Raw genomic sequence first — 25,357 nt, 5'->3', positions numbered from 1 at the left:
ATTTAAAATTCTCTGAATATTGAACACTTATGCCACTAATAATTATTAGTGTCCGTGAATTCTCAAACACAATTCTCAAAATGTAACTGGGGTTTTATCACCATAAGAAACTAACAAATCAAGGCTATTTGGCACAATCAATCATCATTATGGTCTTTTACCAATACCATCTAAATGTGGACAGAGAGGTCATCTTTGCAATTATTTTACATTAATAAACTTTGGGGGCCTATCAGTGCCAAGCCAGATCACCATGCTAGTTCACGAAGCCACCATAGAGTGACTGAAATCCAATTAGTAACTCCACAGAGGGAAGGCAGAATCAGAGGAGATACACTCTATTGGTTTTGCTTTTTTTTTACAATAAAAAACAAAAGTCAGATGAAGCCACGTGAACTGCAGCTAGCCCTTTCAAGTCTCTCCATCACCTTTAGTTCCTCCTTCTGAAATCTTTCTCAGCCCTGACTTGCTCCATCTCCCTACTCTGGTAATTATTCTCATTGGCCAACTTGTAGCTCAACCCACTGGCAGTTAGGTAAAAACACTGCTGCTTAGCTGACATCTCCTTTCCATCTTTTGGGTTATATACCTGCTGTACACAAAGGCATTTGGTGTGGACCCTACAGGTAAGTTAGCAGGAGAATAACGAAATGTATAGGCCTCAAATCTCACAGTTAATATTTTCTTGAAGCAATAGCAGTTCAATTCCCTCTAGAAATTTTGGCAGAGCAAACAACTCATCTCCACATCTACACCTCCACATGTATTTCCTCTTTCTTAGTCTCTCATCCACACATGTGCATGCACACACACAATGACATTTGCATATTCATGTACCTTCAGAGAAAATATTAGTGGCTTCATAGGTATCTTTCTAAGAAAGCTGAAGAACAGTTTAGGGACATTCACAGCATGCAACACACCCACATCTTTTAGAAAGTTAAGATGATTATCAATGCAAATGTCAAAAGTTCATTCTGATTGGAGCCAAGCTGAATAAACCATTAACATATTAGGAGATACTTGACAGACATTTAGACTTCAACAATTGACTCATGTAACTTTGAAAGACAACTGAACTACTTCCATTGAATACACTTAAATGGATTTATAAAAGTGAGTACTGAAAGAACTAATGCTTTCACAGGCTTTAAATGATGGTAGGTACTTCTGAATTGAGACCATGATGATTCTGTATTTATAAAGCACACACAAACAATGTATACTGCACATAGAAAACTGCTGTGTATGCAACACATAAAAGAAAGTAATTAAAATAGTAAAACATAGTTTGTTAAGGAGAATCACATCAAATCTCATTCTAGACACAAATGAGCTGTTAAAAAACAATACAACTGCACTTTACTTTCTCCTTCTATCAGACCAATTTGTTCACTTCAAATAGGGTGCAGATTAGTAGTAATCAACATATAATTAGCCAAAATGAAGGTCACATTGAGATTGGATGTTCTAATTGATCACAGTCTGTCCTTTAAGTGCTTGTGACACATGTCTGGACCATGCCAGCAGTTAACAAAAACATCGTGCATAGAAATATGCCTCAGATCAGTAGATGCACCACTGTCTGGAAGACTAAATGCAAGTCTTCATTATTAGCAGTCAATAATGACTCAGCTAATAATGAGCTAATTCTGACTCAGTTCTGATTCTCTGTGCACCACAAAGGGCACTTTGCATAAAGCTCTGTATTACCATTTCTATCTTTAATTCAGATAGGCTTAACACTCAGTTACAAATTGGAATTTGGTGGCTGGGAGAGTGAATTACATTGAAGGTTAAAACACCACATTTGTTATGAAGAAAAGATGATCTAGTAACTCATTTATGAAACAAGAAAAAAGCATAATATGCAAGTATATTTTGTTTTATCATAGGAATGATAGATTTGTAGAGTACAGTGGAAAAATTCTTAACTAGAAGTAGGAAGATATTCATTCTCTCATTCATTCAGTCATTTGTTCATTCATTTAATAAATATTTACTGATCCCCTACTCTGAGCCTGTTCCAGGCACTGAGGACAGAAATAGTAGTGAACAACACATAAAAATCCTTGCCCTCAAGCAATTTGTCTTCCAGTAGTGGTAGTGGGAGACATATAAGAAATAATAAATAAGTAAAATGTTTGTCATAAGATGGTAATAAATAGTAGTAAATAAGATGGTATACGATGATAAATAAATAAGGCTGGAAAGGAGGCTACAGAGAGAGAAAGGAGTGGCTGGGTGGGATTCTAATTTTGAAGAGGTAGTCAAAGAAGCCTCACTAAGAAGGTACCATTTGCAGAAATTCTTGGACAGGATGAGCAATCAAGACATACAGTCATCTGGAGAAATAATTCTCTAGGTAGGGAGAACAGCAAAGTCTAAGTCTCTAAGGCAGGAGAGTTCCTGGATCCTTTCAAGTATTAATACAACAAATGGCCAGTGTGACCCAAGTGTAGTGAGAAAAGGGAGTAGAATAGGATATGTGGTCAGAGAGTGGGTCAGACAGTGAAGGATCTTACAGGTCATTGTTAGGACCTTGGCTTTTCATATAAGTAACTTGGGAAGCTATTGGGGCATTTAAGCAAAGAAGAGACATAATCAGACTTATATTTAACAGGACCACAGTGGTTACTGGGTGGAAAAGAGACTGCAAAGGATAAGGGGGCAAGGACGGAAACAGAAAGACCAGTCAGGAGATCCTTGAACTAATCTAAAAAAGAGGTGATGGCTCCTTGAACTAGGGAAGAGGTGGTGAGAAATAGTTTGGCTCAGGGTACATTTTGGAGGGAGACCTAAGGAGACCTCAAACATGGGTATGAGAGAGAGAGAAATCAAGGATAAGGTAGAAATCAAAGTATTTGGAGCTGGCATTAATTGAGACAGGGAATACATTGGGGTGGGGAACAATTTTAGGGATAAAGTCAGAGATTAGGAATTCAGTTGTGGACATGTTAAATTTGAGATGCCAACCAAATATTCATGTAGAAATATCACATGGGTGGTTGGATAGAAAGGTCTGGAGCTCAAGGAGCAGATTTATTTGGAGATGTAAATTTGAGAAGTCAGTAAGTAGATGGTGTTAAACCCAATGGACTAAGTGAGATCATCAAAAAAGTAAATACAGACTTAGAAAAGGACCAAGCTTCTTGTGGGAGGGAAATACAGTGTTTAAAAGATGTTAGAAAGATTAAGATAACTCATCAAAGGAGACGGATAGGGAATAGACAGACAGTTGGGAGGAAATATAGAAGAATGTTGTGCCCTGGAAGCCAGGTGAAAAAGGTATTTTAAGGAGGTGGGATTGATTAAATACTGTTGTTAGATCAAGTAAATGTGGATTTAATACTAACCATTAGCTTAATAATGTTGAGGTCGATGGTATTGTTTAGGGGAAATTGAAGTAGGGATAAAAGCTTGGATGAGAGTGAGAGGAAAGGATTTAGATAGATAAATGTGGACTATTCTTTTGAGGAGTTTTGAAAAAAAATAAAAAAGGCACAGAGATATAGACCAGTAGCTGGAGGGGGATGTGGGATCAAGGGAAAAATTTTTTAAGATGAAAGAAATAACAGTAGTGAACAAAACAGATAAAAATCCTTGTCCTTAAGCAATTTGTCTTCTAGTAGGGTGAGACAGGAACCAAATGACAGATAAGTAAAATGTTTGTTGTAAGATGGTAATAAGTGGTAATGAATAGATGGTATAAGATGGTAAGTAAATAAGGATAGAAAGGATACTAGAGACAGAGAGGAATGGCTGGGTGGAATTATAGTTTTGAATAAGTATTCAAGGAAGCCTTACTAAGAAGGTAACATTTGCAGAAATACTTGAAGAGGATGAATGATCAAGCCATAGCTTTGTATATTGATGGAGATAATTTAGTAGAGAAGGAAAAAATGATAAAAAAACAACATTTCAAAGTGATGTGCTTAATTATGCAAGAGGATGAGATTTAATGCACAAATGGATGGGCTGGTCTTAGAAGCACAGGCAGTTCACCCATGGGGAATTAGAGGGAAGGCAGAATGAGTATATGACATAGACGAAGATAGGTAGGCAAATGGATGTCAGAGAGGGAGATTTTAAAAGTTGTCTTCTGAATGCTTATACTTGCTCCGTGAGACAGGAAGCAAAGTTAGAAGCTGGCATGGAGATTGGGAAAGAGATCTTGGAAGTTCCAGGTGAGAAGAAAAGGTGTGAAATTCTATAGCAGTAGGCTATAGAATGGACAAGGGTCTGTAGTATGGTTGAGAGACAGCATTAACAGCCCACTTGAAGTTAGGTCCTGAATTTAAATGGCTCTTGTATGTTTTTCTCCAAGAACACACAGCTGCCTGGATTCAGGCATGGAGTAGGCTGAAAGCTACCTTTATAGTCAGGTTTTGCCAGGGACTTACAACTAAGTGAAAGGGGACAATGGAATTGAGAATGTTTATACAGGAGTGATTTCACTGAGAGACTGTGGAATCTAAGTCAGGTAAGGAGAGAGATGCAAACCTGAGGGAGCTGAGCGATACTTTGGATGGGTTAGGATCAGTGGTTTGCAGGTCCCAGTAAGGTAAAAGAATTATTGGAGTTGCAGTGTCAGAGGAATCAAGATGATCAGAGAAATTGAGATTACAAAGGGTAGCAATTATTAATACTGGAAAGGTCAAGGGTTTGCCCTTGGGGAAGTGGGTAGAAGTGGTCACAGAACTAAGATACCAACATCCCAAGTGGGCTTTAGTCTCAGCAGAAGTAAGATTTCAAAAGTCTTTGAGGGAGATGAGGAAGCAAAAAAATAAAGCAGATTTACAAACTAATCCTAGGGACTAGCTTTGGGTATAGTTACCGGCACATGGAACCAAGAAGAAGCAAAAAAGTCAGAAGTCTATTAAGTTTCTGAAGTAACTGTAATGCTAGAAAAAATCATGAGGTAGCCTTAAAAAGCCTTTCACTGTTAAAATAATATTTGTGATATGAAACTTGCACAACTGGAAGTGAGCTTCAAAGCAATATGGGCCCCAAGACAGCACACTTTCCACTGCTCAGCAATGGTGTGGCCTGGAGGCTAAAGGACAGAAAATCACCTCCCAGGTGGCCAAGCAAATGGCTATAGGAAGCAATGGACAGGGAAATCTTCTCAGAGAACACAATCCAGGTGAAATAAAAGACTATTCTCCATTGCCACAATCCAGAAACTGCTGTGTATTTATCACTCCTTTTCTAAATGAGAGTTTGTAATTCTATTTTTTCTGTCCACGTTACCATTGTACATGTAGTGTCAAGACTTGATAAAGAGAACTATACATCATCTATAGATTCTGGACTTTGAGTTAAAAACAGTACTACATGTGATTCTGGGTTCTCCTTTGGGAAGAAGAAGGGTGTTCTGGAGGCCAGAGAGGTAGACTATAGAAGACACGCTTAACTATTCATTGAGGTTTGTGTCTCTTCTTCCATTTGTTCCATGGTATAGAAAAGGCAGCTCAGCTCATAGCTACATTGCTCAATTCCTTTCTCCTTGAATCTGGGTGTGACCTATTTTTTTGTGGGATTAGAAACATATAAATTTCTTTTTTAAAAACTTTTATTTTAAGTTCAGAGGTACATGTGCAGGTTTGTTACATAGGTAAACTTGTGTCATGGAGTTTTGTTGAACAGATTATTTCATTACCCAAGTATTAAGCTTAGTATCCATTAGTTATTTTCCCTGATCTTCTTTCTCCTCCCACCTTTCACCTTCTGATAGGCCCCCATGTCTGTTGTTCCCCTCTTTGTGTCCATATGTTCTCATCATTTAGCTGTCACTTATAAGTAAGAACATGTGGCATTTGGTTTTCTGTTCCTGTTTTAGTTTTCTAAGGATAATGACCTCCAGCTCCATCCATGTCTCTGTAAGGGACGTGACCTTGTTCTTTTTTTATGGCTGCATAGTATTCCATGGTGTATATTTACCACATTTTCTTTATCCAATCTATCATTGATGGGCATTTAGATTGATTCCATATCTTTGCTATTGTGAATAGTGCTGCAGTGAACATACATGTGCATGCATCTTTTTAGTAGAATGATTTATATTCCCTTGGGTATATACCCAATAATGGGATTGCTGGGTCAAATGGTATTTCTGTCTTTAGGTCTTTGAGGGATGCGACCACTTATAACCAGTTTGTGTCTGTGGCATATGAGTGGAAATGCAATGTGTGAAGCTTCTTATCCAAGGCTTTTAAGAGCAGGAGTGTTTTATTCATCCTCACTGTGTCCTTTTCATTGCTGGATGCAGATGATGGGGAGGATTTAAGGAATAGCAGAGCCACCCTTAAGTGCTTAAGCCACCCTTAAGATGGAAGGGGCCTAGAGGAGAGTACCTACTGACCACAGACACCTGCCTTTTACTGTTATATGGTCAAAAAATTAATGTTATTGTGTGAAGTCACTGAAAAACTTGGTTTGTTAGTTACAGTAGCTAGCTTTACTTTTCCTAATACAATGTTGATCTTGATAAAAACTCCATTTCTCTGGGCTGCACATATTTATTTATAAAAGTAAGTGGTTGGACAAGACAATCATTGAGCTTCCTAAGTGATTCTAAAATGATTAATTTCTGCGTAGTTTTGATTGTATATAAACTAATATAAGCTCATACTTATATCTTCCCATCTTCTAGAAATTCATAATGAACCCCCTGCCCATACACACACAGAGAGAACTCAAATGGAATTTCTCAATTCTTTTATCCAAGAATGTTCAGAATGGCTGACACTACCAGTGAGGCACCTTTTGCCTTACCTGTGTGGTAGGGCACTGTAGGTTTAGCAACACGGAGGGACTGGTACAGCGTAACAGGTTAAAGTAAAACAAAATGGTCTTGTTCCTGTTAAGAAAGAAAACACAGTCTTTTTAGTGACCATGGAAATGTTCCATATCATTTCAGACCCTGAACACTTTTGATAAATAACCTTTAAAAATTCGTTTCATTATCTATAGATGGCTGAAATATATTCTCCCTCCCCCTTAGGTACCTAACCTTTAAAGTATCTTTTTTTTAATAGTAAAATGTTGAAACAATCAAACTATCCATCAACAGAAGATTGCTTAAATAGATTTGTATACCCATAAGGTAGAACATTACATTGCCATTGAAAATAATGCTAAAGAACAAATTTAATGGATGGTGAAATTTACAATATGTCAATTTTAGGAAGCAGGTTACTAAAGAGTATTAACATATGGTTTGATTTTAATTTTATTAAAAACAAGTATAACATGAAGAAACATTATTACATCTGAATGTTGGGATTATATTGCTTAGTTTATTTTTTGTGCTTTTATGGATTTCACAAAATAAATATACATTACTTTGGTAATCTGAAAAAACATAAATGAATTAAGTGATACTTTCTCTCTGCTGAAAATTATAGCCAGTGGCAGAGTAATGAAGCAGGTTGATATTCATTATCATTAGCTTTGAGTGGTGTATTACTCTGCTATTTAGCAAGCCACAGTTCTCTTTTGAATCTCAATTTTCTCATCAGTAAAATGAAGATAATACTATTCCTACCTACTTCACAGAGTGTTGGGAGGGCCTAAGATAATGCGTAGTGGACTTAAGACAAGTGGTTGCCCAACTTCAGCATGCACAAGTAAAACCTGAAGTGTTTGTTCAACATTTTGATTCCCGACTCTTTCCCAACCCTTGAGAGTCCAAATGTCTAGATACTGGGCCCAGGAATTAGTATGTTTTCCCCTAAGCTCCCCAGTGGATTCAGAGAGAGTGTTCTGTAAACCATATCTTAAGAAACACAGCTCTAAATATTCAGGAAGAATGTTTCTTAACTCTTTGTCAACTCCCCAGTAAATTAATGTGACTACATGCATAGCACAAAATGTAATGGGCTATTGAGCAATATTTTTCCTACCACTCAAAATCAGTAAGTAGGATCCAAATCTAAGGATCAAGAAAGTCTTCCACAAGAAATTGGGGCTAGATCCTTTAATCACTTCTACCTGCTTCCTACACCTGTCTACATAAGCCAATATTGTGGGGAGGGAGATGGATCAGAGACAGTGGAGTTGGCAGGATACAACCAATGATTGCAGTTAATAGAACTTTCCCTACCATCCTCACTGAGGAGAGGACTAGTTGTTTCTTCCAAATTCCAAGTTATAGAGGGTTCTAAGAGAATCTCTCATAGAGACTGAAGGTGCAGTAAGAGGGGTAGACCAACATCTCATTTTTCAATTGAACGTCTCTTATGTGGCAGACCTGCTAGTCAGCCTTCCATGCCCATTTGAGCAGGGAGAAATGAGACCCAAAGAGACCACAAGAGAATTGAAAAAAAGTCAATGAGGCAGAAAGAGGGCAGCAGTAAAACAGCCCATCATAATAGGATATGGAGTCAATAAATGGACTTGAGCCTCCCTGGTGGTACCTCACCTGACATTAAGAGACTGTGGAGGTGAATCACCAGGGATGGAGCTGAAAGGGTTTGGAGGAGGGCAAACCAAAGCTGATCACTTACATGAAAGAACTATTCAGTGAGGACTCCCCCAGAAAATGTCCACCTGCACCCCATGAGAGAGCCAGCCCTTGGATGCCCGCCCCAGTGAGTGTTGATGGCTGGTCAGTTATGTCCGAGCCACAGTGACAACAACAACAGCAAAGTAAGTCCACAGAAATATTCCAGTTGCTTTTTCTTTAGTAAGAAGGGGCAGTAGCTAGGAAAGTAACACACATCGTCCCTTTTCTTCTCTTTCCATCCCTCACAGCATAATGAATAAGCTAGAACCAGAAAGGAAGAGAGGAGACAAGTAATAGCAGGCCAGGCCCTCTCTCTCACTCCAAGTTCTTTGGCAGAGTCAAACCTGAGCTTGGGGATTGGAAGAAATGAAACTGAAATCTTAAATTGGACTACATTGAACTTTTAACAACAGAAAGTGTCTGAAAACTGTGTAATCTGCCCGAAATATCAAAGTGAGAAGGGAAATCTGAAAAAGCATTTTTAAAGGCAATGATATGAGAAAAATAAACCCATTCTATGTTTGTATTCCACTAAATTCAAATGGCTGAAGAAGCTGTTCATAAATTAATACACAATATGTACAAGGCTACTACTTTGAGATCTACAAGTGCTAGCTTGGTTGTTTCACCACCCAGTCAACTACATCATCCACACAGTCTCACAGTGCATGTAATTCAAATTTGTACTTGAGCAAATGAATAAATTATACATATCTTGGATCACTGGGGTCCCTTGGGAGTATTTAAAACTGTGAATGGTAAATCAGTAAGTGCCAAGAGTTTGCCATAGGTAAAATTGATTTATAAACTGCAAACTGCTATGTAAACTCAAGTTATTCACCAGATTATATTATCCTCAAGGGTAAGGTTTATACCTTATTCATCTTTACATCCTACCTTGCCAGAACTTAACCTCATACTTGGCCCACTCTAGACACTTATCAGATGTTTTGGAATGAATGAGACCAATTCCATAATAAGTTTTTGAAAATATTTATCTCAAAGTTTTTTCAAGTAAGTCTTAGAATCATCCTTAGTACTTCAGCACAAATCTATAGTCATTCTATCACAGTCACTGATATTCTCAAATTTCAGGGGACCACAACTTTTTTTTTTTTTTAGATGGTTTCTCACTCTTGTCGCCCAGGCTGGAGTGCAGTGGCGCAATCTCCGCTCACTGCAACCTCTGCCTCCAGGGTTCAAGCAATTCTCCTGCCTCAGCCTTCTGAGTAGATGGGATTACAGGCACCTACCACCACGCCTGGCTAATTTTTGTCCTTTTACTGGAGACGTGGTTTCGGCATGTTGGCCAGGCTGGTCTCGAACTCCTGACCTCAGGTGATCTGCCTGCATCGGCCTCCCAAAGTGCTGGGATTACAGGCGTGTGCCAGCGCACCCGGCCGGACCTCAGATTTTTTAGGTGCAAAGTAGATGGTGGTGGTTGCAGCTGAGCAATTCTGTGGAAGTAATTGAGGAAGTAACTCATAATTTAACTTAAATTATATTTCCACCAAGAAACAAAATAGAAACAATAGCAAACTACTAGTTCCAGGTGATGTATCAGGCACTTAAGCCTATCTCTCTTCTTTCCTGAGACTCATTGGAATAAAATAATAAAAGTACCAATAAATGAATAAACCTCGCCACACAAGCTAAGAATGTGGAGGATGTGATTTGATCACAATTTTACAGGAGAGTTCAGCAATATTTGGAATATGGGATGCATATTGAAGTGTGCTGAACAATGAATGCACATACAGGGGTACAGGGAGGGTAGGACAGAATTTGCCTGTTAGAAATCATGAAACATGCTAGACTGAGTTGTAAGTGAGAAATGTAGCCAAAGCAGAGAGATTAATTGAAAGTTTCTTTACAGATTTTCAGTGCAAATCAGAACCGCTGTGTTTCTCCCAGACCTCTATGCTTAGAATACCAGCATCCAGAAAATAGCTGATGAGCTAAAACTAAAATTGCAAAAAAAATCTCATAATGTTTTAATAAAGTTTATGATTTTGTGTTGGGCTGCACTGAATGCCATGCTGGGCCACGTGGAGCCCATGACCTGTGGGTTGCACAAGCTTGTTTTATGGCGTTTTGAAAGCCAGTGCCTGACATCCAGCTTTCCACCAATTCATGCTGTAATGGAATATGACAGTCAACACAGCCCTGTCACCCCACATGGTGCAGAGGCCTCCTTGGTAAGATGACCGACTAACACAGCAGCAAAGCAAATCCACCCAAACCACCCAGTCCTTTTTTCTTTAGTAATAGATAATTATGTAGCATCAGGCATATATGAGGAATCAAAACATAAAAGAGAAAAACTAAACAAACAAACAAAAATTAAATTATTAAAATAATTAAGGGCATAGGAGGGAACTTTAAAACCTCTAATATATTCAGAGAAATTTAAGCAGATTATTCACAAAATAAAAATGTGATGTTATTGTAAAAGAATAATTGGAGAACAAGAAAGGCTTATAAAGATTAAAATATAATTGCCAAAATAAAAAAAAATCAAAAGAAGAGCTGGAAAAAATTAAGAAATTCTAAAATACAGAACAAAAAGTCAGAGATGAAAAATAAAAGGAAAAAAAGGAGAGGCACTGAGACGAATCCAGGTATGACCAATAGTTCCAGAAAGACAACTGAAAAAATGGAAGGGATAAAAATCGCAAAGAAATAACAGAAGAAAATTGTCCAGAGCTGATGAGAGTCATAGTTCTTCAGGATTAAAGGACTTACTAAGGACTCAAAGAAAGAATTAAACAGGCCTCTATCAAATTGTGAGATTTCAGAACACTAAGAATAAAGAAATGATTTTAAGTACTTTCTAAAAGGAAAATACTTATCATGATGTATGTGAATTCTACTGGCATTAGACATTCTGGATAACAAAAATGATGGAGCAATGTCTTCACATTTCTGAAAAGAATTGTTTTTCAATCTACACTTCTATAGCTATACCATCAATCAAATATAAAAAGAGAAAAGAAAAGATGAAGAGACAAAGAAGACATTTATAGGAACTCAGCAAGTTTACTTCTTATGCTTTCTTTTTTTAGGAAGGTAATTGAGAATATTCTGCATGAAAACAGGTGGGTCAACAGAAAGAGAGGCAGCCTTGGGCTATAGGAAACAATAAATTCACATACTTATACTAAAAATTATTATTTATATGAAATTAAAAAGTTAACTGGGCATTCTGTGCTTTTGTTTCATAAATCTGATAACTCTAGAAAAAGACAATTTAACAAGGTAGAGAAGCCCCAGAATTAAAGCTATGCAATAGGCCTACAATTTACCAGGTCCTGAGTAAAGCAAAAGGACAGCAGCTCTGCAAGGTAGATCTTCAGGGAAAAGGGGCCCCTGAAAAATAGTATGATTGAGATGGCAGAAAAGCACATTGTTCTGATGAAGGCTATCCAAGAAAAACCTTGTGGGTAAACAAAACATTATGCGAGAAAGTCACTATGTTGAAGCAAACTAAAATGTGAGATGATCCTATGCTGCTAATGAAGTGTGAGATTTGGCTTTGATATCAAGGACATGGTACAAATAAGAAAGTAATGGCCTGACAGTGAATACAGTTTGTAGAGTTATGACAAAGCAAAAGTTTTTAAAATCATTTTCAAATTCTGGAACCAACCTACCAATACATCATGCAAGATTCTGTTGAAGTTCCAGAACTGAACATAAATGGTGACAAATCTGATCATGTAAAATGGTATTTATAGAAAGTATTTCCAGAAAGTAAAAGGTGAAAGGGAACGAAAAGATGGACAGAAGGGTAGGGGTGATAATATCCTCTTACATAAAGATGAGCTGAGACACTGACAAAAGTTAGCAGAACAAGAAGTAGAGGTATTGCATACTATTTAAAGTCATAAAAGTAACCACAAGGAAATCCAAAAGTAGTAGTTTAACTACCAAACATGGGTGAAGGGGATCAGTAAGATAATGTATATGAGTCAGAAATCTTCATTTCCCATAGCAGACTGTCAGTGGATATTATCTAAACTTAATAAGCACAAAATAAAATAAGCTTATTATTTAAAGTTCTGTAAAAACCAACTGCCAGAAGAACTAAAACCAGAGAGAGAAGAGATTGTCCCAGTGAAAGGAAAGTGTGGGTGAAGAGTCCTAGGATGAGAGACCATTGCTTTTATTACAAACTCTTCATTACTATTTTGTTTGTTTTCACATGCATATATTATTTTGATTCAAATTTTAAACATTAAACAAATTGTGTGTGGATACTGGTAGTAAGTTCAATCAAAGAGATTTGTGAGATGCTTTTGCCATTTTGTCAGAGGTCAGTGAATTGAAAACTAAGTTGCTATTGCTTCACATAGATGCTGAATTGGATGCAAGGCTTAAAAGGGAGGGACTTCAAAATGGCTGATGAGAGGCATATAGTACCCACTTGCACTACAAAGAAGAACCAAAATAACAAGTAGATAATCACACTTTGAATAGATCACCTAAGCAAGAATGCCAGAATTCAACAGCCAAAGTGAACAGGAAACAGCTAAGGCATGGAAAAAGAGTGAAGAGAGGCAGCATGCTCAGCCAGGATCAGCTGGGAACCTAGAGAGGCTTTCCGATGCAGGAAAAGGGTGAGAGACCCCTAGTGGTCCACATTTCCAACACAAACTCCTGCAATTCTAGCCATGGGTGAGCCCCTTGACCCACTCAGGCACTGAGACTAACATAGGAAATTGCCTGGAGACTGCATAACAGCATTGCTCCAAAGAGAAAGCTTCTACTGGGTCTCACAACCCTCCCTGAGGTCTAAGAAGAAATAGCAAGGTGGCTGGCAAGATGGCTGAATAGGAACAGCTCTGGTCTGCAGCTCCCAGCGAGAACTACTCAGAAAAAGGGTGATTTCTGCATTTCCAACTGAGGTAACCAGTACATCTCAGTGGGACTAGTTGGACAGTGGGTGTAGCCCAGGGAGGGCGAGCCAAAGCAGGGTGGGTTGTCACCTCACCCAGGAAGCATAAGGGGTCAGGGAACTCCCTCTCCTAGCCTAAGGAAATAGCCATTAGGGACTGTATCATGCACTCTGGCCCAGATTTTGAGCTTTTCCCACGGTCTTCGCAACGCGCAGACCAGAAGATTCACTCCAGGGCCCACTCCACCAGGGCCCTGGGTTTCCAGCACAAAACTGGGTGGCCATTTGGGCAGACACCAAGCTAGTCATAGTTTTTTTTCATACCCCAGTGGCGCCTGGAATGCCAGTGAGACAGAACTGTTCACTCCCCTAGAAAGGGGGCTGAAGCCAGGGAACCAAGTGGTCTGGCTTGGCAGTTCCCACAACCACGGAGACCAGAAAGCTAAGATCCACTGGCTTGAAACTCTCACTTTGAGCACAGCAGTCTGAGCTCGACCTGGGATGCTTGAGCTTGGTCAGGGGAGGGGTGTCTGCCACTGCTGTGGCTTGAGTAGGTGGTTTTACAAAGTCGTTGGGAACAAAGTCGTTGGGAAGTTGGAACTGGGCGGAGCTCACCACAGCTCAGCAAGGCCACTGCTGCCAGACTGCCTCTCCAGATTTCCTCTTCTCTGGGCAGGGCATCTCTGAAAAAAAGGCAGCAGCCCCAGTCAGGGACTTACAGATAAAACCCCCAACTCCCTGGGACAGAGCACCTGGAGGAAGGGGCAGTCGGGGGTCCAGCTTCAGCAGACTTAAAAGTCCCTGCTGGCAGCTCTGAAAAGAGCAGCAGATCTCCCAGCACAGCGTTTGAGCTCCAATAAGGGACAGACTGCCTTCTCAAGTGGGTCCCTGACCCCTGGGTATCTTGACTGGGAGACACCTCCCAGTAGGCGCCAATAGACACCTCATACAGGAGAGCTCTGGCTGGCATCTGGCAGGTGCCCCTCCGGGACGAAGCTTCCAGAGGAAGGAACAGGCAGCAATCTTGGCCGTTCTGCAGATTCTGCCAGTGACACCCAGGCAAACAGGGTCTGGAGTGGACCTCCAGTAAACTCCAGCAGACCTGCAGCAGAGGGGCCTTACTGTTAGAAGGAAAGCTAACAAACAGAAAAGAACAGTATCAACAGCAACAAAAAGGACATCTACTCAGAGACCCCAGCCAAAGGTCACTGACTTTAAAGACCAAAGGTAGATAAATCCATGAAGATGGGGGGAAAACAGCACAAAAAGGCTGAAAATTCCAAAAACCAGAACGCATCTTCTCCTGCAAAGGATCATAACTCCTCGCCAGCAAGGCAACAAAACTGGACAGAGAATGAGTTTGACAAATTGACAGAATTAGGCTTCAGAAGATGGGTAATGACAAACTCCTCTGAGCTAAAGGAGCATGTTCTAACCCAATGCAAGGAAGCTAAGAACCTTGAGAAAAGGTTAGATGAATTGCTAACTTTAATAACCAGTATACAGAAGAACATAAATGACCTGATGGAGCTGAAAAACACAGCACAAGAATTTCGCAAAGCATACACAAGTATCAATAGCAGAATCGATCAAGTGGAAGAAAGAATGTCAGAGATTGAAGATCAACTCAATGAAATAAAGCGAGAAGACAAGATTAGAGAAAAAAGAGTGAAGAGAAATGAACAAAGCCTCCAAGAAATATGGGACTATGTGAAAAGACCAAATATATGTTTGACTGGTGTACCTGAAAGTGACAGGGAGAATGGAACCAAGTTGGAAAACACTCTTTGGGATATCAGCCAGGAGAACTTCCCCAGTCTAGCAAGGCAGGCCAATATTCAAATTCAGGAAATACAGAAAACACCACAAAGATATTCCTTGAGAAGAGCAACCACAAGACACATAATCATCAGATTCACCAAGGTTGAAATAAAGGAAAAAATATTAAGGGCAGCCAGAGAGAAAGGTCAGGTTACCCACAATGGGAAGCCCATCAGACAAACAGCAGATCTCTTAGCAGAAACCCTACAGGCCAGAAGAGAATGGGGGCCAATATTCAACATTCTTAAAGAAAAGAATTTTCAACCCAGAATTTCATATCCAGCCAAACTAAGCTTCATAAGTGAAGGAGAAATAAAATGCTTTACAGACAAGCAAATGCTGAAAGACTTTGTCACCATCAGGTCTGCCTTACAAGAGCTCCTGAAGGAAGCACTAAACATGGAAAGGATTAACTGGTACCATCCACTGCAAAAACATATGAAATTGTAACGACCATTGACGCTATGAAGAAATGACATCAACTAAAGGGGAAAATAACCAGCTGGCATCATAATGGCAGGATTAAATTCACATATAACAATATTAACCTTAAATGTAAATGGGCTAACTGCCCCAATTAAAAGACAGACTGGCAAATTGGATAAAAAGTCAACACCCATTGGTGTGCTATATTCAGGAGACCCATTTCACATGCAAAGACACACATAGGCTCAAAATAAAGGGATGGAGGAATATTTACTAAGCAAATGGAAAGCAAAAAAGCAGGGGTTGCAATCCTAGTCTCTGATAAAACAGACTTTAAACGAACAAAGATCAAAAGAGACAAAGAAGGGCATTACATACTGGTAAAGGGGTCAATGCAACAAGAAGCAGTAACCATCCTAAATATATATGCACCCAATACAGGAACACCCAGATTATAAAACAAGTTATTAGAGATCTACAAAGAGGCTTAGACTCCCACACAATAATAGTGGGAGACTTTAACACCCCACTGTCAATAGTAGACAGATCAATGAGACAGAATGTTAACAAGGATATCCGGGACCTGAACTCAGCTCTGCAACAAGCAGACCTAATAGACATCTACAAAACTCTCCACTCCATATCAGCAGAATATACATTCTTCTCAGCACCACATTACACTTATTCTAAAATTGACCACATAACTGGAAGTAAAACACTCCTCAGCAAATGCAAAAGAACAGAAATCATAACAAACAGTCTCTCAGACCACAGTGCAATCAAATTAGAACTCAGGACTAAGAAACTCACTCAAAACTGCAGAAGTACATGGAAAGTAGACAACCTGCTCCTGAATGACTACTGGGTAAATATTGAAATGAAGGCAGAAATAAAGATGTTCTTTGAAACCAATGAGAACAAAGACACACCATACCAGAATCTCTGGGACACATTTAAAGCAGTCTGTAGAGGGACATTTATAGCACCAAATGCCCACAAGATAAAGCAGGAAAGATCTAAAATCGACACTAACATCACATTTAAAAGAACTAGAGAAGCAAGAGCAAACAAATTCAAAAGCTAGCAGAAAGCAAGAAATTACTAAGATCAGAGCAGAACGGAAGGACACAGAGACACAAAAAACTCTTCAAAAAATCAATGAATCCAGGATCTGGTTTTCTGAAATGATGAACAAAATAGTCAGCTAGCGAGAGTAATAAAGAAGAAAAGAGAGAAGAATCAAATAGACCCAATAAAAAATGATAAAGGGGATATCACCACCGATCCCACAGAAATGCAAACTACCACCAGAGAATACTGTAAACACCTCTACTCAAAGAAACTAGAAAATCTAGAAGAAATGGACAACTTCCTGGACACATACACCCTCCCAAGACTAAACCAGGGAGAAGTTGAATCCTGGAATAGACCAGTAAAAAGTTCTGAAATTGAGGCAGCAATTAATAGCCTACCAACTAAGAAAAGTCCAGGACCAGATGGATTCACAGCCAAATTCCACCAGAGGTACAAAGAAGAACTGGTACCACTCCTTTTGAAACTATTTCAAACAACAGAAAAAGAGGGAATCCTCCCTAAATCATTTTATGAGGCCAGCATCATCCTAATGCCAAAACCTGGCAGAGACACAACAACAGAAATTTCAGGCCAATATCCCTGATGAACATGGATGTGAAAATCCTCAATAAAATACTGGCAAACTGAGTCCTGCAGCACATCAAAAAGCTTATCCACCACGATCAAGTCAGCTTCATCCCAGGGATGCAAAACAATAAATGTAATCCATCGCATAAACAACCAATGACCAAAAACCACATGATTATCTCAATAGATGAAGAAAAGGCTTTCGACAAAATTCAACAGCCCTTCATGCTAAAAATTCTCTTTAAACTAGGTATTGATGGAACGTATCTCAAAATAAGAGCTATTCATGACAAACCCACAGCCAGTATCATACTGAAAGGGCAAAAACTGGAAACAATCCCTTTGAAAACCGGCACAACACAAGGATGCCCTCTCTCACCACTCCTTCACAGTATTAGAAGTTCTGGCCAGGGCAATCAAGAAAGAGAAATAAACAATGGGTATTCAAGTATGAAAAGAGGAAGTCAAATTGTCTCTGTTTGCAGATGACATGATTGTATATTTAGAAAACCCCATCATCTCAGCCCCAAATCTTCTTAAGCTGATAAACAACTTCAGCAAAGTCTCAGGATACAAAATCAATGTGCAAAAAGCACAAGCATTCCTATACACCAAGAACAAATAGAGAGCAAAACCATCAGTGAACTCCCATTCACAATTGCTACAAAGAGAATAAAATACCTAGGAATCCAACTTACAAGGGATGTGAAGCATCTCTTCGAGGAGAACTACAAACCACTGTTCAAGGAAATAAGAGAGGACATAAACAAATGGAAAAATATTTCATGCTTATGGATAGGAAGAAACAATATTGTGAAAATGCCATATTTCCCAAAGTAATTTATAGATTCAATGCTATCCCCATCAAGCTACCACTGACTTTCTTCACAGAATTGGAAAAAACTACTTTAAAGTTCATATGGAACCAAAAAAGAGCCCGCATTGCCAAGACAATCCTAAGCCAAAAGAACAAAGCTGGAGGCATCACACTACCTGACTTCAAACTATACTACAAGGCTACAGTAATAAAAACAGCATGGTACTAGTACCAAAACAGATATATAGACCAATGGAACAGAACAAAGGCCTCAGAAATAACGTCACATATCTACAACCACCTGATCTTTGACAAACCTGACAAAAACAAGCAATCTGGAAAGAATTCCCAATTTAATAAATGGTGTTGGGAAAACTGGCTAGCCATATGCAGAAAGCTGAAACTGGATCCCTTCTTTACCTTATACAAAAATTAACTCAATATGGATTAACGACTTAAAAATAAGACCTTAAACCATAAAAAACCCTAGACAAAAACTTAGGCAATACCATTTAGGACATAGGCATAGGCAAGGACTTCATGACTAAAACATGAAAGCAATGGCAACAAAAGCCAAAATTGACAAATGGGGTCTAATTAAACTAAAGAACTTTGGCACAGCAAAAGAAATTAACATCAGAGTGAACAAGCAACCGACAGAATGGGAGAAAGTTTTTGCAATCTACCCATCTGACAAATGGCTAATATCCAGAATCTACAAATAACTTAAACAAATTTACAAGATAAAAACAAACAACACCATCAAAAAGTGGCTGAAGGATATGAACAGACACTTCTTAGAAGAAGACATTTATGCAGCCAACAAGCATATGAAAAAAAGTTCATCATCACTGGTCATTAGACAAATAAAATCAAAACCACAATGAGATACCATCTCATGCCAGTTAGAATGATGGTCATTAAAAAGTCAGGAAACAACAGATGCTGGAGAGGATGTGGAGAAATAGGAATGCTTTTACACTGTTGGTAGGAGTGTAAATTAGTTCAACCCTTGTGGAAGGCAGTGTGGTGATTCCTCAAGGATCTAGAACTAGAAATACCATTTGACCCAGCAATCCCATTACTGGGTATATACCCAAAGGATTATAAATCATTCTACTATAAAGACACATGCACACGTATGTTTATTGCAGCACTGTTCACAGTAACAAAGACTTGGAACCCACCCAAATGCCCATCAGTGATAGACTGGATAAAGAAAATGTAGTACATATACACCATGGACTACTACTATGCAGCCATAAAAAAGGATGAGCTCATGTCCTTTGTGTGGACATGGATGAAGCTGGAAACCATCATTCTCAGCAAACTAAAACAAGAACAGAAAACCAAACATAGCATGTTCTCACTCATAAGTGGGAGTTGAACAATGAGCACACATGGACACAGGGAGGGGAACATCACACACTGGGGCCTGTTGGGGGGTGGGGGCTTAGGGGAGGGATAGCATTAGGAGAAATACCTAGTGTAGATGACAGGTTAATAGGTACAGCAAACCACCATGGCACGTGTATACCTATGTAACAAACCTGCATGTTCTGCACATGTATCCCATCACTTAAAGTATTTAAAAAAAAAAAAAAGGAATAGCAAGGCACCATTTTCAGAGCCTGGAACCTACTGTACCGCATCCTGTCCTAGGGCTCAACAACCCTTGTGTCTCCACATCCCTGGAGCCCCATTGACATCCCCTACCTGCAGCCATGTGCTGCTGCTGGCTGCTCTCACCAAGGCCAAAGTGCAAGCCATTGGCATTGATCCCCATGTGCCCAGTGGCAGGGCCACCACACGTTTACAAGTTCCCTGAGAAAGATTATTCTGTTTGCAGCTGCCACTCAAGGCCAACTTGTGTGATTATGAAAAATTAAAATCATATCAAGTTTCTTCTTAGACCACAATAGAATACAATTAGAAATCAATAATGAGAAGAGCTTGGGAAACTATAAATACAGGGAAATTAAATAACATGCTTCTGAATGACCGTTAGGTCAAGAAAGAAATTAGGAGGAAATTTAAAAATTTTTTCAAACAAATGAAAACCAAAACACAACGTATCAAAACCGATGGAATAGAGAGAAAGCAGTGCTAAGAGGAAAATTTATGGCAGTAATGACCTACATCATAAAAGTACGAAGACAATCTAACAATGCACCTCAAGGGACTAGAAAAGCAAGAACAAACCAACACAAAATTAGTAGAAGTAAATAAATAAAAATGAGAAGAGAACAAAATAGAGATTAAAAAACAATGGAAACAATTAACAAAACAAAGTTTTTATTGAAAAAAATAAAACTGATAAACTGCTAGCTAGGCTAACCAAGAAAAAAAGAGAGAAGACCCAAATAAATAAAATCAAAAATAAAAGAGGAGACATTACAACTGATACCACAGAAATGAAAAACGCTATCAGAGACTGTTATGAAAAACTGTACACCAACAAACTAGAAAAATGGATAAATTCATGGACACATACAACCTACCAAGGTTGAATCAAGAAACAGAAAAACCAAACAGACCAATAACAGATAATGAGATTGGATCAGTGATACAAAGTTTCCAAACAAAGAAAAGTTCAGGACCAGATGGTTTCACTGCTGAATTTTACCAAACTTACAGAGAAGAATTAAAATCACTTCTCTTCAAACTATCCCAGAAAATTGGAGAGGAGATAATTCTTTATAAGTCATTCTGTGAGGCCAGCATTACTTTGATACCAAAACCAGACAAGGACATAAAAACAAACAAACAAACAAACAAACAAACACTACGGGGCAATATCCCTGATAAACATAGATGCAAAAATTCTCAACAGAATACTAGCAAACTGAAAGCATATGCAACTGGGGCAGGGGCTGGGGAGTGAAGAGAGGCTGGTTAATGGGTTAATGGTTAATGGGTACAAACATAGAATTAGATAGAAGGAATACATTTTAATGTTCCATAGCATGGAAAGGTGACTATAGGTAGCAACAATGTACTGTACATTTCAAAGCAGCTAGGAGATGGGACTTGAAATGTTCTTAACACATAGAAATGATAAATACTTGGGTGATGAATACACTAAATACCCTGACTTGAATATTACACATTTTACGCATGTAACAAAATATCACATGCACCCCATAGATGGGTACAAATATTACATATTACATATCAGTTTTAAAAAATCTTAAATAGAAGAGCATTGTCCTCTTAATCTTTCTTGTTTCCTTATCTTAACCTCATGGGGCCAGGTATTTCAGTCTTGGTAATGGTGCTACATCAGACAATGTTCAAAGTAATTTCAGCACAACCTTTACAAGCTGAAGTTTTTGTAGTAGCCAGTAGGTGGCATCAAAAATCAATCACGTTCTCTTTTTTGTGGAAATCTCAAAGAAAAGGTCCGTACCTAAGTGTCATGAGCAACTTTCCCAGAGCTCAAGAGGCAGAGAAAGTTACACACAACAACAAAGCACTCCGTTTTCCTTTGAAGTCGCTGTTTCATCTCTTTTGACACTGTAAAAACCCCTGGTGTTTCTCCTAGAGTCTTTTCGGTTAGATAAAGCACAAAAGGCCAAAAGCCACATCTCAAATATCACACCACCTCTAAACATGGACTTTAGGCTCGGTTATTAAGGAAGGTCTTCCAGAGTTGGGAATCAAAGGATTGCTTAAATACATCATGACAATTGTTAAAGTCTAACAGGTAAGTTTCCCAATTTTAGAGCTGCCTAAATTTCTTACACATCCTAACATAGATGCATTTCATTTTGGCATAGAAATACACACACACACACACACACACACACACACACACACATTTATTTGTGGTGTTTAAAACATGTAATGATACTTTTACAAGCTATGCTATGTTTAAGATTTTTAGGCCTGGGTTAAACAAGTAAAATGGAAAGCCAAGTTCACTGCAACTGTCTGTGTGTAACCTAAACAGCATAAGACTTAGGGTTAGAATGTGCTACCTTTGCCATTTAATAGACAGTTGAACCTTAACAAGTATTTTAAACTTTCTGAATTTTAGTTTTCTATATTTCCAAATAATAGTAATAATAGTCAGACTCACTTAGCAGTGTTGTTGAGGACCTGATCAGATCTTTAAGCTGACCTCCACTTTGGGAGCAAATCATTCTTATCTGTGTTACCCCTTTTTTCTCATTCATTTAACAATGAATTTACTGAGCACATATTGTAATGCCAGACAATGCTGTAGGTTCTGAAGATATGACAGTGAAAAAGACAGAGAATGGCCCTGATCTCAAAGCACTTTAGGCCCAGCCCGGGAAGATAAACGAAGCTAACCAATTAATAACCAGGATAAATTCAGGCAGTGATAAGTATCTAAGACAGTAAATCAAGATCTTGTGCCAGAGACTAGGAAGAGGAATGGTGAAGGTGAGTGTGGCTGCTTCAGATGAGATTGTCAGCACTATATTTTAGACTTAAAATAGCACACTGCGCTGAACACAATAGATCGAATCCATAGCTTTCTTGACTTTATCTCTGAAGACCAAGAGACTCTTGAAGAAGAAATCTGTGCCTTATTTGCTCTAGTATATTGCATAGTGACTGGCCCATTGGAGGACCTCAACAACATGAAAGTGCTTTTAGAAGGCCAATGCATGCTTCTCCTACATGACTGTTCTCTCATTTAATTTTTGCTTCATTATCAGGAAATAAAGACTGAGATAGGTTGTGTTCCATGCCATGGGTCAATGCTATAAGGAGGTAAAGTCAGAATTTGACTCCAGGGTACATATTCTTTTGAGAAAATGTTTATCTGGTTTTTTTTTTCTTTTAAAGGGGCTTTAATTATGAAGACAGTCTATTGTCTCAGCATATTTACTTCTTTTTTAAATTATTTAATTTTGGAAAATTCGGTGGGAATATAAAAGTGATACACATTTTTGGTAGAAACTTGCAATGCACATAAACATACAAGAAAATAAAAATACTTAATTTTCTGTCATGATTCTATAAGAATATCTGCCATTATATTTATTTTTATTTTTATTTTTTTAAATTCAAACAAGGTCTGGCTCTGTTGCCCAGGCTGGAGTGCAGTGGTGCAATCTCAGTTCACTGCAACCTCCACCTCCTGGGCTCAAGCCATCCTCCCATCTCAGCCTCCTGATAGCTGGGACTACAGGCACTCCATCATGCTCAGCTAATTATTTTTAATTTTTTTATTTTTGTTTTTATTTTTTGGTAGGGACAGGCTTCCACCATGTTGCCCAGGCCAGTCTTGAACTTCTGGGCTCAAGTGATTGGCTTGCCTCGGCTTCCCAAAGGGCTAGGATTACAGGCATGAGCCACCTTAGCTGGCCTAATTTTTAAATGAAAAAAAAGCTTAATATTTTTCTGCATACATGCTTATTGTGAACCATTGAAACAGCTCAAGAAGGTATAAGGAAGCAGCAAGAATGTTATTTTTAAAATGTAAAATGGATTGGGTCACTCTTGTTGGAACACCTTTCTATGTCCTTCTCTGCACTTATAAATAATCCAAATACTTTATCAGAGTCCATAGGACACAGAAAATATGACTTCTACCTGTTTCTCAGACAGCTCCTCATTCCACCACCCTCTTTATTGGCTACGTTTTGGCCTCTTGGCTTCCTTCTAGTGCTAGTCCTGGTGTATCATAGGGTCACTCATGCCTCAGGACCTTTGCACTTATTGCCTCTGGCTTGAGTGCTCTTCCCAGGGCTTTTGAAAGGCTGGTGTCTTCCTGGTCTTCACATCTCAGTTCAGAAGTCACCTCCTCATGAGAGTGCTTCCCTAACCCCGTAACCACAAGGTAACTACCTCCCATTGCACACCAGTCATTCTCCGTTAGGCCATCTGCTTTGCTTTTTTTCTTCATAGCATTGATCACTATTTGAAGCTATCTTGTTATTTACATTTTTATTGAGAATCTCCCTTTAACTTAAATGTAGGCTTCATGAGGGCAGGTAGCTTGTTCATTTGTTTTTACTATAACCTCAGCCTTTAGAAAACTGTCTGGGATATAATAGGGGCTCAGAAATATGAGAATAAAAATAAAAATATAATCCCATAATTGAAAATAATTACTGTAAGCATATGTATATCCATTCAGACTTTTTTCTTGCATATGTTTTCATATATGTGAATATAGAGTATACAAGGGTACAAACATACCAACAAGATGAAATTATACTACACATGCTATTTTAATAACTTCATTTCTTGAATTAACAATATATCTTGGGCACATTTCCTTGCCAATAAATATATCTCTACCCAATAATTAATGATTAAATGGTATTTTATAATTGACTATACCGTAATTCATTTAATCAATTCCTATTGAGAAACATTTAGGTTGTTTCCATTTTATTATTACTATTACATAGTGACTATAACATTAGGAAATCTATGCAAATTTCCACTAGATGAGTTTCTAGGATGAAAACTACTGAATCAAAAAGAACCTATATGTTTGATAAATATTTTATAAAATCTGATAAATATCATATTACACTACTGTCAGTAGAAAATGAGGTGATTTTTTCTCCTCACTCTGGCCAACACCGGAAATTTTAATATTTTAAAATTTACTTGACAACCTATAAGACAAAAATAATATTTTAATTCATTTGCAATTCCTTTTTTAACTGTAGTTGAACTATATTTCAATCATTATTGGCCATTATATTATTTCCTGTTTATGACTTTTACCTACTTTCATATAGGATGATCTATTTTTCTTTTTGATTTTGAAGAATAGCTCATATAAAAAAGGTGTTGATACATTTGGTCAGATATATATGTTGAAAATATTTGTTTTTCCTAGATTTCCATTTATCTTTCAACTTTGTTTCCAATGAGTTAAGGTGTATTTATGTGTTGAAATTCTTCAAAATTTCTATTTTCTGCTTTTGATGTTATCTTTAGAAAAGTTTTCTTAACCCCATAATTCTATAAATATACCCTTGCATTTTCTTCTGTTACTTCTATGGTTTTATATTTTATATACAAAATCATCAATGCTTTAGTGTTTATTTTGGTATAAGATATGAGATAAACATCCAATTTTATTTTATTTTTATGAATGGTATTTCAGTTAATTCAATACTATTTATTTAATAATCATCTTTCTGCTACTGACTTGAAATCCATCTTTATCACATTCAAAATTTATATTTTTAATAGGATTTATTTCTTTCTGTCTGGCTTTATAATAGTT

At 38.1% G+C, this 25,357-nt stretch overlaps 1 protein-coding gene across 16 annotated transcripts in view; it reads right to left on the bottom strand.

Annotated features, from left to right (window-relative positions):
• The window catches only part of SLC44A5 (solute carrier family 44 member 5), a 514,237-nt gene that overhangs the window by 42,262 nt on the left and 446,618 nt on the right, over positions 1-25,357 (bottom strand). For all 16 annotated transcript variants that reach the window (XR_008548013.2, XM_054684405.2, XM_054684403.2 and 13 more), the window contains one exon: positions 6,778-6,862. Coding sequence is in view for 15 of the 16 variants with exons in the window: in XM_054684405.2 (XP_054540380.1) it covers positions 6,778-6,862 (85 nt within the window). In the remaining variant the exon portion in view is untranslated. The remainder of the gene's footprint in view (positions 1-6,777; positions 6,863-25,357) is intronic.

This window comes from Pan troglodytes, chromosome 1, assembly GCF_028858775.2.
Source record: "Pan troglodytes isolate AG18354 chromosome 1, NHGRI_mPanTro3-v2.0_pri, whole genome shotgun sequence".
NCBI classification, from domain to species: Eukaryota; Metazoa; Chordata; class Mammalia; order Primates; family Hominidae; genus Pan; species Pan troglodytes.
The sequence above is the reverse complement of the archived record's forward strand: the minus strand, read 5'-3'. Positions and strand labels throughout refer to the sequence as shown.